Source organism: Lineus longissimus, chromosome 12 (assembly GCF_910592395.1).
Source record: "Lineus longissimus chromosome 12, tnLinLong1.2, whole genome shotgun sequence".
In the NCBI taxonomy this organism is placed as follows: Eukaryota; Metazoa; Nemertea; class Pilidiophora; order Heteronemertea; family Lineidae; genus Lineus; species Lineus longissimus.
The window spans coordinates 12,486,941-12,501,876 of NC_088319.1; the positions used below are offsets into that span (position 1 = coordinate 12,486,941).

The following is a 14,936-nucleotide window of genomic DNA, read 5'->3' on the forward strand; positions in this document are numbered from 1 at the left end:
GTTTGTGTGTTTCGTTTGCAACCAGGTATTATTCCTATAAAAGCTGGGACATATTTATTTTCGAGACACTAGGATGGGAGGATTACTGTCACAAGGTAGGATTTTTTCTGAATTTTTAGCTTCTTGTTGGAAATGAATATTTCAGGGGGGAAATATATGTAGATATGATATTAATATTTTTAAGTTGGAAAATTCCATATTATAGTTAGCTGATTTGGGAATGGACGCATTTGATTCTGAAACTTTCAATTTAGAATCAAGAATCAAAATGAAAGTGCTAGTGTGATTCATTGAATTGATTTTATTCAGATTGTGATGAAATCTATTTCCTTTCCCAATCTTCTGTTTTATGTATTAGGCCTACATGTACTTTCATTTGTATTGTAAGGGCCTACTCTCTTCAATAAATTTGATAATTGAACTGAAATTTCAAAACTTCCAATTGTATGTGTGATATGGACTGAATATAAATTTCAGCAATGCCGTTGTGTAGCCCGGTATGCAAATACTATAAATGCCGAGTTTCAGCGAATTTGTATGCATAATAATAACTGCGCTACAGCATTGTTTATTTCTTTTCACCTGGGCCACAAGAAAATACAATGAACACCAATGACATTGACCTTTAAATCAAATTGACCATTTTGGTAAGGGGTCTGATTGTGCTTTGAAGCGGATTCAAGGAAAGCTTAATGAGAACATGAATTTTGCAATACCAGATGGGGAAATCCCTCACATGTTTTTGACTGGCAACCCCATCAGGAACCCCGTTGAATAGAATGCCAACGGATATTGCAACACTTAATTGATTTCTGCTGACCCAACAACTCTTTTCATCGAGACAAGACGTTTTAAATCTATTTTAGTGTAATTGTTGAATGGCAAAATATATATTTTTTGTCTCTTGTAGTTAGGAAGTTCGGGCCCATTGTTATGAAGCTGTAGATGTCTTCGAAGCCTCCGTATATTTTTTGGTATTTTTTGGTATTTCCCCATCTGGAGCAGAAATCAATTAAGTGTTGCAATATCCGTTGGCATTCTATTCAACGGGGTTCCTGATGGTGTTGCCAGTAAAAAACATGTGAGGAGTTTCCCCATCTGGTATTGCAAAATTCATGTTCTCGTATACACTGTTACAGGTCGCATCAAGAAACTGGGGATTAATCTCCAACAGCAGGTTGTATGTGTGTGAAACCTTTCACCTCTGGCAGAATTCACTTTTTGAAACTCGCCCTGTGGTCCTGTTAAATTGTGTGTGCTGAATATTCATAAAAAAAATTCAAATTATTAAGGGGTATGCGTTTTGTATTTTTTCGTGGGTCAGCAAAATAGAAATTTAGTTATTAACAATGCCTTGTGCAGTTATCATGCATCCAACCTTGCTGAAACTTGGTATGGATAGTGTTTGAATATCTGTCTACACAATGGCAATATTTGAATTCATATTCAGCACAAATTGACGTTATTGGAATTTTCAGATTCGATTACAAATATCTTATTTTCAACAATCAGCACTGGCCTTGAATGACAACTGTAAATGATTTCATTACAGACATCATGACAGATCATTACAAAACGCTTGGGCTCAACCAAGGAGCCTCAGTAGAAGAGATCAAGAAAGCTTTCAGAAAACTGGCGAAAAAATGGCATCCAGACAAAAACAAGTCAAGCAGTGCCACGGAAAAGTTCCAACAGCTTCGTGCTGCGTACGATGCTTTAATGGAACAGAAGAAAAGGGGTAAATCCGAAGCTGGTAGTTCAAGTAGACCACCAGGCAGTTCCAGCCGACCAAATCGTGCCCAAGCTGGTGGTTCTAGCAGACCCAATGGTACCCAAGCTGGTGGTTCCAGCAGACCCAATGGTACCCAAGCTGGTGGTTCCAGCAGACCCAATGGTACCCAAGCTGGTGGTTCCAGCAGACCCAATGGTGCCCAACCTGGTGGTTCCAGCAGACCCAATGGTGGTTCCAGCAGACCCAATGGTACCCAAGCTGGTGGTTCCAGCAGACCCAATGGTGCCCAACCTGGTGGTTCCAGCAGACCCAATGGTGCCCAAGCTGGTGGTTCCAGCAGACCCAATGGTGCCCAAGCTGGTGGTTCCAGCAGACCCAATGGTGGTTCCAGCAGACCCAAGGGTGCCCAAGCTGGTGGTTCCAGCCAATCATTTGGGGGATTTAGGAATTTCACCCGGCCCACTGGTGGCTATGATGAAGAGAGTGATGAGGATACCGGTTATCAGAGAAGACAGCAACAAGGGGAAGGACCGGGATTCGGATTTCGGCGCTATCAGCCTGCAGATTCAGAGGAATCTGATATCAGTGATGAAGAGTCTGAGTCTGATGACGAATGGTCAGACATCTCCGATGATTCATCAGGTAAATTGATATTAATGTCCCTATGAGCGTTTGTTGTGTGCTACTACAATTGGACACCGATTGATGTAATTAACTTTGTGATTTTATCTTGGGCAAGGAAGAAAGATTGACACAACAAAAGGTCATTGCTTGCATTAGTGGCCACAGTACCAGAATGAAGAATCAAATTGGTTGTTTCCATTCAATTTGACATCTCTGATCAGGACAACTCTCTATTAAGGACAGCAGTCTTCAGTCCTAAGGGTGTCCTTAATAGAAAGGTTCTGCTGTATTCAAATCGTTACTTGCAAAAACTTGTTCATCCGATAATCCTTTTATAGATGACGGGGAGACTGTTGATGATTGCCTGAGACGTCAGCCAAACCTCGATAGAAAATATCAGCAGGAATTCCAGGAGAAACAAACTGATGATTCTTTCCAAAAGATGCAGGAGGTTCGGAGGAATTTGCCTGCTCATAGTTACACAGAGGTACGAATACTCTCCTTGAGCAAGCGCCACAATCAATGATCATGCAGTCCTTAATGGTGGTGTGATTGCCTTTGATGGGTTTTGAGCTTTGTAACCCAAAATATAGATTGAAAACATTTGGAGGTCGAGCATTCGCCACTTTAGCACCTCAACTGTGGAACTCTCTTTCCCCCACCCTGAGAGCTACATCGGATGTCTCAACCTTTCGCAAAGAACTCAAGACCCTCCTTTTCAATAGAGCTCACCAGCGCCGGTGAACATTTGTATCAAGTGATACAGGCGCTTTACAAATAATAATTTATTATTATTATTAATTTATTATTAGCCAAAAGACTAGATCTTTGGCCGGAGGGCATGACACTGGCCCTCCTCCCCAACTTATTTCAATGGAGGCTGCACTGATTGTCAGCGCAGCAATCGGGGCTATCTGTTCTTCCTGGCTTTCTCCTTTCTAGGCTCATTGCTTATAGCTGAGAAAGGTGAAATCCAGTAAGAACAGTGAGCGCAGATTGCTGAGCATATGATTGAGATTTGAAGCCCTTGAATAATGTAAGGATACAAAAGTACAGATATGTTTGGCTTGCAAAGGAAATTATCTCTCACCTCAACACTTGTTTTTTTGAATTCGGATAAAAAATAAACGGAATAAATGCCATTTTTGCAACGGCACAAGTACCTTGTGTAAATAATGAGAGCACGTGTTCAAGTGATGTCTTGATCCTGAAGTGCGGTGACACAACGGTTGAGCGTCGGCCTTGTGATCGGGAGGTCACTGGTTCGATACCTGGCCAGTGCCACTTCGTAACTGTCAACTGGCCTGAAATGTCCTTGCGTGCGCTAGAGTGTGGCTGCCCTTGGTTCTCCACAAAGGTTTCTGGATAGGTTGGGTAATAATATTCGTGATTGTAAAGCGCTTTGAGACAATAGATAATACAGTGAAAAGCGCTATATAAAACCTCAATATTATCATTGCTTTTTTTATGACGTAACTGACATCACATCCATGTCTTTTTTTTTCTTCAGCGTATTTGTGAGACCGTTGCCGCCAATCAAGTGACCGTGATAAGTGGGGAAACAGGATGCGGAAAAACTACCCAAGTGCCACAGTTTATCTTGGATGAATTTATCAGGAAAGGTCAGGGGTCGCAGTGTCATATCATCTGCACCCAGCCCAGGAGGATAAGTGCCGTGTCTGTAAGTATCTCAACAGATTCTGAGCCCCTCCCTTAGTGGACACCTCTTAGTGGGCGCATCAAAAAGTGCTACCAACAGGGCTGAAACTTCAGGACGTCCTATTTACGAGGCCTACGCCTGAACCACTGTTGGCCATCAGGATTGGTATAGTGTATGTATGTTTGTGTCCCAAAGAATACAGAGAAACAAAGGAATTCTGAACTATGCCTCATTAGCAGATCTGGCCTCTATTCGATATCCTGATATCTGTATAACAAAATGGCAGCTTTTACTCCGGCAGTAATGCCTGTAACTCCTTGTTTACTTTTACTCTACTGCAGGTTGCCCAGCGCGTTGCTGACGAAAGGGCGGAAGTTGCTGGTGGAAATGAAAGCAGTGTTGGATACCAGATTGGCCTCGAGGCGTAAGTTTTAACTTTGCCTTAAAGGGAACTGGAACCGCCGAGCGATTTATTCAACTTTTCGACTTTCACCGGCCGAGAAAGTCAAACTTCCAACTTCCTATTCGAGTTCAGATTTGTAGCTCCGCCCCCAGTGCCCGAGCATGCGCAGTTCAATTTGTTATCATTGAGAATCATGTGAGAATCATGTGAGTCATGCGATCTTTCATTCATGAGTTTTCGTAGTAAATTCCATAGTAGTGACGTCACTCAATGATTGACAGCTAGGCGCCATGTTTCATTCATGCCTCGTTCTGATCACCCGATATGCGGGAAATGAAAACGAGGTCATACGAACTGGCTTGGCGGTTTCAGTTCCCTTTAAGTTTGTCTGCAGGTCGATTGGCATGGGTTTCTTGGAATTAGTTTTCCCGGGTTTTTTAATTTCTTTGAATGAGGCTTTCATGACTTCTCCAAACAGGATAATCGAAAAATCATTGAACTGAAAGAAACAATGCACTGGAACAGTGCCTGCCTGAAATTCACAAGTCATATCCAAAACTGCCTCGCAACACTTGCAGATATATCATTACCAGAGATCAGTATTAGTGTGACACTGCAAGTGGCGGCTCATAGTGGCAAGCCGGGGTATTATCCTCCTGGCCAGGCAAAACCCATGCCTAAGTTGTTCCTTTAATACCATTTGTCTGTTTTTCAGTGAAAGACCAAGAAAAACTGGATCCATTCTGTTCTGTACTACTGGAATTGTCCTCAAAATTCTGGAGTCGAATCCGTAAGTTTAGTCGATTCAGATAAGATTCATTTTGCCATGGTCAACTTTATTAAGCAATATAAAATTCATCTACAGAGTGATTCCGTAAGATTTTGCCTTGTGAGCTTTACATGTAATTGACATTTGCCTATTTTTCACTGCATTTTTTAGCTATAGTAGAATCTCCCTAAGCTGACACCTCAAGGACACGGCATTTGGTCCCAAATTTGTCGTTTCCATTGAATTTGATCTCTGTCATGAGGACATGTCTTCCCCTGCTGTAATACCATTCCTTCTTCTGATTCAGTCTACTGAAAGACGTCTCCCATATTGTCCTCGATGAAGTTCATGAGCGCGATCTTGACACTGATTTCCTGCTGACTATCGTGAAATATATTCTTCCAAAACGACCCAACTTGAAGCTAATCCTCATGAGTGCAACAATGAATGCACAGCGTTTCTCAAGATATTGTGGTTAGTATGCTTTAGACACTTAACCACTTCACTACTGCAGCCCGAAATGATGGGGTACATTGACGACATTTAGTAAAAGGCTCTAACCTCGGGATGGACTAAGCAGGGTCTGGGGCCTTCTGCGATAATTAAATTATGCACCTATAAAAGGATGAATCTATTATAAAAGGAAGTGCCTTGACTGACATTGTAAGGAAGTCCGCACAAACCGGGTGATAGGCTCCTCTGCATTCGCAGTGGTGGGACCAAGGCTATGGAATGAGCTTCCAAATAGTGTTCGTGGCCAGAGTACCCTGGGTCGTTTTAAAACTGCACTAAAAACTCATATTTTTAAGAAATTCTTTTGAATCCTTTTTTTTTTAAAATCCCACTTGCACGTTTTCTTTAGTAATGACTTTTATTATATCATGTATTAATGTTTTATTGTTTTATTATAAATTGTAAAGCGCTTAGAAGTTTTAACAACGTTAAGCGCTATAAATGTTTTTAATAATAATTTTATTTTCCATTAAGGTCATTGCCCGACGCTTGAAATCCCTGGTCGGACATTTCCGGTGAAGAAGTTCTTTCTCGAGGATGCTATTGAGTTAACCAAGTATGTGTTTTAATCCTCTCAACCCTCAAACAGCCAACCGCGCTTTTAGGCGCAGTTTTTAAATTTCGCGCGCAGACGATTGCAGCCCAACAGACAACGGCTCCAAGGGAATCCGTCTTATTCCAATACTTCGTAAATGATCTTCTGCAGTCGTTTGCATAGTGATGGGGCTATTGATGGGGGCCCTCGTGGAGACAGTTCGTCTGGGGATGAAGACATGCACCCCCTTCTGAGAAATCCTGGGAAATTCGACGTTTTAAGGGTTAAAAGCCATTCTTTAAACATTTGAAATTTATAATTGAATTTTAAAATTTCCAGTTGCATAACACCTACTCAATATAAATGTCAGCATTGCCGTTGAGTATACAGATGTATAAATACTATAAATACAAAGTTTCAGCAAATTCATATTCATGATAACTGCACTACGGCATTGTGTATCACTGCATTTCTACTTTCTGGACCGCCATTAATTACAAACAGCATGACCCCTTTAACTAAGTTTTATACATCGAACATGTCAAACTTCCAGGATGTTACAACTTACTAAAATTTATTTAAACTTATTAAAATGTCATGCTAGAATACACAAAATGAAGAATTTGGCCTAATAAAAGATATTTTGTAAAGACACCTTTTTCTATTTGTATCTCTTTACAGATATAAACCCAAGAAAACTTGGCCTAAGCCTCGATCAAGAGAGTTCTTTGATTTTGAGCGTTGGGTGAGGAGACTTCCAGACAAGTAAGTCCATTACAAGAACTTTGGAACCATTCCATGATTCAAGCCTTAAAATAAAGGCAATAAAAAGAGCAAAGTAATATCTTTAGAAAAGAAAAACTAAAAGAGTTCTTCTGTAATCTGCAAAACCAGAAATTGAGAAAATATATGTATTATACCTCAATCATGTCATGAACTTATATGTGACCCGTCACAGCAAAACCAGGCGCTTGTCGCACAGAAGATGAGCCTAAATGACACCAGGAGATAATGGAAGTAATTGATGTGCTCATATTTCACAAAAGGCAAACAATAGAGAAATGAACAGACAGTCCGTCTCAACCTGTCAAGCTCAGAGCGACATGCGCCTGGTTTTGCTGTGATGGGTCACATATCATGAGGATGTGCCATTGTTCAAGCACATTTTCTGCTCAAAGTCTGACAGGCCCTTTTGAATCTTTCAACTGTCAAAGGCCGACCCCGTTTGTGAAAAATTAAAAATTTGTAATTGAATTTGAAAATTTCCAGTTCCAATACGTACTGAATATGAATTTCAACAGTACTGTACGTTAATTGTGCTGATAGATATACAAATACTATACATACCAAGTTTCATCGAAATTGCATGCATAATAACTGAACTACAGCATTGTTTATAACTGCAGTTTTATTTTCCTGAGTGAGGATTTTGACTGCGCACCCCCTCAAAATAGTCTCATTCCATTTTAAGGTATGCTCGCTCCACTAAAGATGTGTTATTGAACTCATTCAACTGTAATCACATTGATTGTGATCTTATGGCTGCGGTAATTCGATACATCGCGACCGAAAAGGACAGAGAAAACAGCGAGAAAGGGGCGATCCTTGTCTTTATGCCGGGATGGGACGACATCTCAAAACTCTACGATACGTTGATGTCACGGCAACTCTTCCGATCGGATGCTTTTCTGATTCTTCAACTCCATGGCTCGATGATGCCTAGAGAAGAACAGGACTTGGTCATGGTGCGTCCCGAAGAAGGGGTCCGTAAAATTATCATTTCTACAAATGTTGCCGAAACTGGGTGAGTAGTGTTAGTTTCATCTCTCTTAAAGGAGATTTTGAAGTCTAAATCAAAACACTGCTGCCAAGAATATGCCAGCAAGTGACTGATGGCAATGGCACCTTGACTACAATCTAGTGAGCAGTGCTTTACCGTGGCCTATTCTTGATCTGAACGGGCAAATATCACCATCTGTTTCACCGGATCAAACTGATGTTTTCTGATTGCGTTCGTGTGTTATTGAAAAGTTGTTGGTATATATTGGCATGACGTGCTATGCAAGTCATCCACACTATGGGTGATGTGGCATGACGTGCTGTGCACGACATAATGAAAGGGTCAACCTGAACACAGATAGCGATTGAGAGTTTGTCCCCTGCATCTAGATATTAACATGTACAGTAGAACCTTTCTTTGCGGACACCTCTCTGTTAAGGACACTAGTTTTGGTCCAAAGTGGGTGTTTCCATTCAATTTGACCTCTCTAATCAGGACACCTCTCTATTAAGGACAGCACTTGTCAGTCTCAAGGTAGTCCTTGATAGAGAGGTTCTACTGTAATCTATTTTTTTCACGAATATTTCAGCATCACCATAGAAGATGTGGTGTATGTCATCGACAGCGGAAAATCCAAACTCTCCTATTTTGACCCGAGAAAGAATATGTGTTCTTTGCAAACAGTGTCAAGCAGCAAGGCCAACTCTACTCAGAGGAGGGGCAGGGCTGGCAGGTAATGACATTTTAAGGCCTACACCGTTTGCAAAAAGATTGAAATTTGCATTTGAATTTGAACATTTTGAATTGTACTGATAAGGCAGTTTTGTAGACTGATATACAAATACTATAAACATCATGATAAATGCATTGCAGCATTGTGTAGAACTGCATTGCTATTTTCATGGACCAGCAGTGATTATGAACTGTGTGCCAATTTAAAGAAAATTGGTTCCAACTTCTGCGGTCAGTTGTGTGATTGTTGTCATTATTGGTGTCATAACATTGACCGATTTTTTGCCGGAGGTGTGGAGTCCACAAGAGGCTATTGTCAGATATTGGTTCATTTTGCTTTGGTTTGCAGGGTTTGCGCGGGGGAGTGTTACCATATGTACACTGCACACCAGGAGAAGAAGCTTGTTCAGTATCACAAGCCAGAGATCCTTCGATCAAGACTCGAAGATGCGTGTATTAGAATTAAGGTGAGAGTTAGGAAAGAACATACAGAATTCAGTATTCTTCTTCCTCAGTGTTTGCCCTGTATAGAGGTGATTTTTTCCACCGTTTTTGTGTGCCACTACGATTCAGGTTTCAGTATATACTTTGGGAATTTGGGTGCAAGATACGGATGTTGTTGCCTAGAATCACAAGTGACCAGTAACTTGGGAAGACTTTTAATCAATCTCCTCCAAGTCGAATCCTTGCAAGATGGCCAACACTGGGGTGGTTGACGATTGTAATTTTAGACAACCCCTTTAAAATCTTAACACTTGAATGCTATGAAATTTTCAGGGAATGGCCTGCTTATTTCATTCATGACATTCCAATTTTATTCTGATGACTTTAAACGTTGAACAAGCTGGTGGCTGTTTAGGATGACCCTTTCTAAACACTGAATGAAATATACACAAAAATCAAGTTGCCTTGAGATTGAACCAGAGAACCTTGGATTACCGGTTCACCTCTTTACCAATAGAGCTATCAAAGTTTCTCTTACTTATACTATTTATGTTTGTGCTTCTTTTCAGTTGTTGGGACGAAGTAGTATCATGTCATTGTTCAAGAGAGCAATGGATAGACCTTCTAAAGAATCTATACTCAGATCTATTGAGTTTCTTAAGCAATTGGTAAGAAACTGTTAGCCCTTTTTAGCCTTCCTTACCTCTCCCCAGAGGCCTGGTCCTACCGTAACTTGGTATTGGAATATAGTTCAATGGAACCTTCCTCAGCAGACGCCTCTCTATTACAGACACCCTCTCTTTTGAGGACACCAGTTTTGGGCCCAAAATGGTTGTTCCCATTGAATTTTACCTCATTTTAGTCAGGACACCTCTCAATCAAGGATGAACTTGTCAGTCTCAAGGATGTCCTTGCTTTACACAATTTAAAAAAATTCAATATTAAATTTCAAATTTTTAACAAATGGCGTACGCCCTCATCAAAAGTTTTCATTTCTTTTAGGATGCTTTAGATGAAGACGAGGAGTTGACCCCCCTTGGCGTCCATCTGGGAAGCCTCCCAGTCGATGTGCGTATCGGCAAGCTGTTGATCTATGGAGCGTTATTCTGCTGCCTGGACCCCATCTTGACCATTGCAGCCTGCTTTGAAGACAAGGCGCCCTTTGTTGCCCCATTAGTAAGTTACCGGAAAGTTTTCTATAACTAAGGTAACCAAGCTGTACCCAAGGAATACTTATTTAGTCATGCGGATGCATAGCCAGATTCACAATCTGGAAATATTGTTCAAACTTTTGCCAACCGCGGTGATGATTTTCGAAATATTGGTGGTCTCCAAGTGATTGTAGTATGCACACTTTAAACTTGGTCTGGTATGAAAAATATTCCACAAAATGCATTTACAATCCCGGATCATGGCCCAAAAAAAGGTCATCAATCGACGAAAGTGCAGTCCTGTGGAAAAGAGGCTGTTTTGTGATTTGAATCTTGATTTTGATTGCCCAGGGCCACTCGGTACTTTCAACTGACCTAAAATGGCCGAAGAAGTGCACTTTATGCACCCCTTGGTTTCTGGATTAGGCTTGGGGAATGAGACTGTACAGTTTTGCAGTATTAAGCGCTATATGTGACCCACCACGACAGAATGAGTCGCATGTCGCACAGAAGATGAGCCTAAAATCACACCAGGAAATAATAGAAGAAATTGATGTTCTCAGATTTCACAAAAGGCAGACAACAGTGAAATGAACAACCAGTCTGTCTCAACCTGTCAAGCTCGGAGCGCCATGCGACTCATTTTGTCGTGGTGGGTCACATATGAGAACCTACATTTTATGTTCTACAGGACAAGAGAAGTGAAGCTGATGCCCAAAGGCTTATCATGGCAGACGGCACTAGCAGCGATCATCTCATGTGGGTCAATGGTTATAATGGATGGGTCAATGCGGGGAGAAATAAGGAAAAAAAGGAATATTGTCAAGATAACTTCATCTCCAATTATTCTATGTGGGTGAGTTAAAGGCAGAGTACAGGCACGAAAAACTGCCAGTTACAGTCCAAGTCCCAATTGACATCCCTTCGGCTTCGTGTCAGTTATGTGCAATGTATGTGCGAGTTGCATGTCAGTGACACGCTTATCGCTCTATGTTTCATGTATATTAAGCGTGACCTACGTGCTGGGTTACGCATCAGTGGTGATTTAAGGGATGTCAGTTGTGATTAGGACTGTACACCACGGAGTCGTTTGGTAACTAACTATGTTGATGTCCACTTGCATTCTACAATTTATTGCAAGAGAGATGAAAAAAAACACTGCATGCCATGTTAGTTGATGACAAGATATACAGTAGAACCTCTCTATCAAGGACACCTTCGGGATTGACAAATGCTGTCCTTAATAGAGAGGTGTCCGCTGAGGAAGGTTCCACAGTATATCTTAGTTGTTCTTTTGCAGCAAGTGAACAAAAAACGCCAGCAATTGGCAGAAAGTCTTTTCAAACTTGGATTTATTGGAAGCAAGTCTCCTTCCGATCATGATGCCAACAGGAATAGTGATGAGTTAAATGTTGTCAGGGCCGTTCTTTCTGCTAGTCTTCATCCGAATATCGGACCAATTGTTGTGGATAAAGTCAATGAACACACTGGGTGAGTCTAATAATGTTGACTTTAAAGGCCTACATGTACTTGTTTGTTAAAAATTGGAAAGTTGTATTTGAATTTGAAAATTTCCAATTGTGTAAATACAAACTCATTATAAATGTCGGCATTGCCGTTTTGAAGACAGATATACATGTACAAATACTATAGTTACCAAGTTTCAGCAAATTTCAGCAAATTTGCATGCATAATAACTGCACTACAGCATTGGGAATAACTGTATTTCAATTTGCGTGGACCATCAGTAATTACGAATGGCGTACCTCTTTAAATGTGGAGTAGTGGCAGGCAGTGCCTGGTTCCCGGGTAGTGGACCTGGGGACGGACAAAATGTGGAGGTACGTGACGTCACCGACGGTCCCTACAACATGAGAATTTGTGAGCTGGTGATTTTCTTTTTGTGTGTGTGTGCGTGTGTGGGGGGGGGGGGGGGCACTAGTATATCTGAACAGGTAAGCCTTTGACAGAATTCTGTATTTTTGTTGGCCATCTCTTAAATTGTTGTTTTATTCTTATTTCAGCCAATATGATTATTATATCAGATCCCAAGATGAGAAAGTATATATCCACCCGAAATCGGTCAACTTCCAGAAACCAATCTATGAAAATTATGGTTATGTTGTGTACTACCTGAAATTGGAGACTACTAAGGTGAGTTGAGTGGTGAGCCTGGTGGGCATATCTCAGTGAAATACAATGAAGACACTGGAGTGTGTGCGTGTGTGTGTGGGGAGGGGGCTTGGAAGAAACCATTCAGTTAGGAAGTAATTTGCAGTCAGATTTACGTAACCATCATACAATGTCATATCCTCAAGTCGTAGCAACAATGTCATATCCTCAAGTCATAGCAACAATGTCATATCCTCAAGTCGTAGCAACAAGGTCATATCCTCAAGTCGTAGCAACAATGTCATATCCTCAAGTCGTAGCAACAATGTCATATCCTCAAGTCGTAGCAACAATGTCATATCCTCAAGTCGTAGCAAAATCAGCTGTTTGCTGCAGATCTTCAGCGATTGATTCTCCACTACTTTGGCCCCGGCCAAAAGTCCTGTCTTCTTCTAAAATATTGAGTCGAGAGTGAAGGGAAAAGGTGTTCCTCTACTGTAAACCCTGAAATTTTTGCAAGTGTTTCATTTTCACGATTTTTCGAGCAAATTTTCCTCATTCAAGTGTCACGAAAATTTCCAGGGTTAACAGTAGTAAGAGGGTTGGTGTAAATGTGTTTTTGCAACTCGCAATTTTCACCAATCAAAACTCTTTCTTCCCTAGGTGTACATTCATGACGTCACAGCAATCTCCTCAGTACCATGGCACTTCTTTCGAAAAAATAGGGAAGGGCATTATGGTCATAAGGTATGTTGTACACAGAATTGATTGCTTTTAAAGGCCCATGCTGTTTTTAAAAATTTGAAAATTTGCAATTGAATTTGAAAATTTCCAATTGCGTAAATACATGTACATACTAAATAAAGATTTCAACATTGCCATTCTATTACGGACAACCTCTTTATCAAGGACACTAGTTTTGGTCTCAAATAGATTGTTTTCATTCAGTTAGACCTCTCTAGCCAGGACACCCCTCTATTGAGGACAGCACTTGTCAGTCCTGAGGGTGTCATTAAGAGAGAGGTTCTATGGTATGTTGGTCTAAAGTAGGAATAATAAATACTGTGGTCTATTTTCAGGATATCTGTAAAGATTTTTCCAAGGTTCTAAGAAAGAAATTTGAGAATCCGGCCCCCACTAATTGGTCGCAAAAACATACAGAAGGAAAGGTCATGGAATATGTTGTCGATTACTTCAAAAATGATGGACAATAACCAAAGAATCTTGGAAACGAACTTTGACTTGGACTATACTTAGGTCAAAGCATGGATTTGAATTTATAATGTCTCTGCCATGGAGTGTTGATTTTTAGGATCCAACATTTTATCTTTGCTGTTGGTCTCACCAGTATTACTGTAAAGGCATTACTGTACTGGTATTATTGTACCAGTATTACTGTAAAGGTCTTACTGTTAAGGAGTAGTTGTAGCATATTTTAAAACCATAATTTTTATCCATTTTCTTCCGATCTAGTGTTAGCAAGTATTAAATTAGATTCCTTAAGTCTTACTGTAAAGGTATTACTGTAAAGGTATTACTGTAAATGTATTACTGTAAAGGTCTTACTGTTAAGGTATTACTGTTAAGGTATTACTGTTAATGAGTTGTAGCATTTTTTTTTTTACTATGACATATTACTGTGAATGTGCTAATGTGAATGTGTTACTGTAAAGGTATTGGCGAATGTTTACTGTAAAGTGTGGATTTAAGTAGTGTGTGGTCTCACTTTGAAAAGTACTGTCCATTTTCATCACGTCTATAATGTCGCCATTGACGCGCTGCGCGAACTATTGAGAGATAAGCCTGCCACTGGTGCGTCACTGGTCCGTCACTGGCACATAGATTACAAGTTACTTACGCGAAGCAGGAAAGATGGATGTCAATTGTGATTTGGACTGTAGTTCTCATATGATTTCCTATACACTTGTAGTCACGTAGTTCATGTAGAAATGGTGTTTTTCAACATTTTAAAGGGACAATATAGGCAGCAGCTAGGCAGGCAATATAAAGTTACACAAAGTCACCATTAGGAGTCTCTCACATCGCACAGGACGTCGAAATGATTCTCGCTTGTACGAGGAATACATTTAGTGCTAAATCAGACGTGACCCAGGGCCCTCACTGTGTATATTAGTCACCTGAAGATAGCCAAATAAGCCCCTCTGCTCCTGCCTATAGTCCCCCTTTAACATCTTCAAATAAATCAGTGTTATAATTACTGTAAAGTAGTGTTTTTTAACTAATCTTTTCTTCAAGATTGTGAAGCTTTGGGTGAATAAAAACACCTGAGGGAAAGAGCCAATAAATATTTCCTCACAGACTACAGCCTGAGTGGAACCTCCCTCAGTGGACACCTCTCTATTATGGACCACCTCTCTATCAAGGACAACAGTTTTGGTCCCAAATTGGTCGTTTCCATTCATTTTGACCTCCCTAATCATGACACTTCTCTATTAAGGACACCACTGGGCTGTCCTTAAT

At 40.6% G+C, this 14,936-nt stretch overlaps 1 protein-coding gene across 4 annotated transcripts; it reads left to right on the plus strand.

Moving 5' to 3' along the window:
* The first annotated feature begins 74 nt into the window (after window positions 1-74).
* Window positions 75-14,667, plus strand: LOC135497121 (ATP-dependent DNA/RNA helicase DHX36-like). 4 transcript variants are annotated; one of them, XM_064786850.1, is made up of 19 exons: window positions 75-95; window positions 1,553-2,374; window positions 2,695-2,843; window positions 3,867-4,037; window positions 4,358-4,440; window positions 5,135-5,209; window positions 5,496-5,662; window positions 6,176-6,257; window positions 6,918-7,001; window positions 7,708-8,040; window positions 8,606-8,749; window positions 9,098-9,215; window positions 9,762-9,860; window positions 10,195-10,368; window positions 11,035-11,199; window positions 11,644-11,834; window positions 12,368-12,497; window positions 13,119-13,202; window positions 13,535-14,667. In XM_064786850.1, exons 2-19 carry the CDS (start codon window positions 1,558-1,560, stop codon window positions 13,667-13,669), a joined length of 3,201 nt encoding a protein of 1,066 aa, XP_064642920.1. In that variant the 5' UTR covers window positions 75-95; window positions 1,553-1,557; the 3' UTR covers window positions 13,670-14,667. The 4 variants fall into 4 exon arrangements, with proteins under 4 accessions (XP_064642920.1, XP_064642921.1, XP_064642919.1 ...); XM_064786851.1 differs by lacking the exon at window positions 75-95 and adding an exon at window positions 968-1,101; XM_064786849.1 differs by lacking the exon at window positions 75-95 and adding an exon at window positions 968-1,081.
* The last annotated feature ends 269 nt before the right edge of the window (window positions 14,668-14,936 follow it).

Excerpts from the sequence above, each read along its gene's own strand:
- LOC135497121 (XM_064786850.1), top strand. The coding sequence starts at position 1,558 with ATGACAGATCATTACAAAACGCTTGGGCTCAACCAAGGAGCCTCAGTA. Across the intron at positions 7,002-7,707 it reads GTGAGGAGACTTCCAGACAA|GTATGCTCGCTCCACTAAAG; the intron begins GTAAGTCCATTA and ends TTCCATTTTAAG. Across the intron at positions 11,200-11,643 it reads TCTCCAATTATTCTATGTGG|CAAGTGAACAAAAAACGCCA; the intron begins GTGAGTTAAAGG and ends GTTCTTTTGCAG.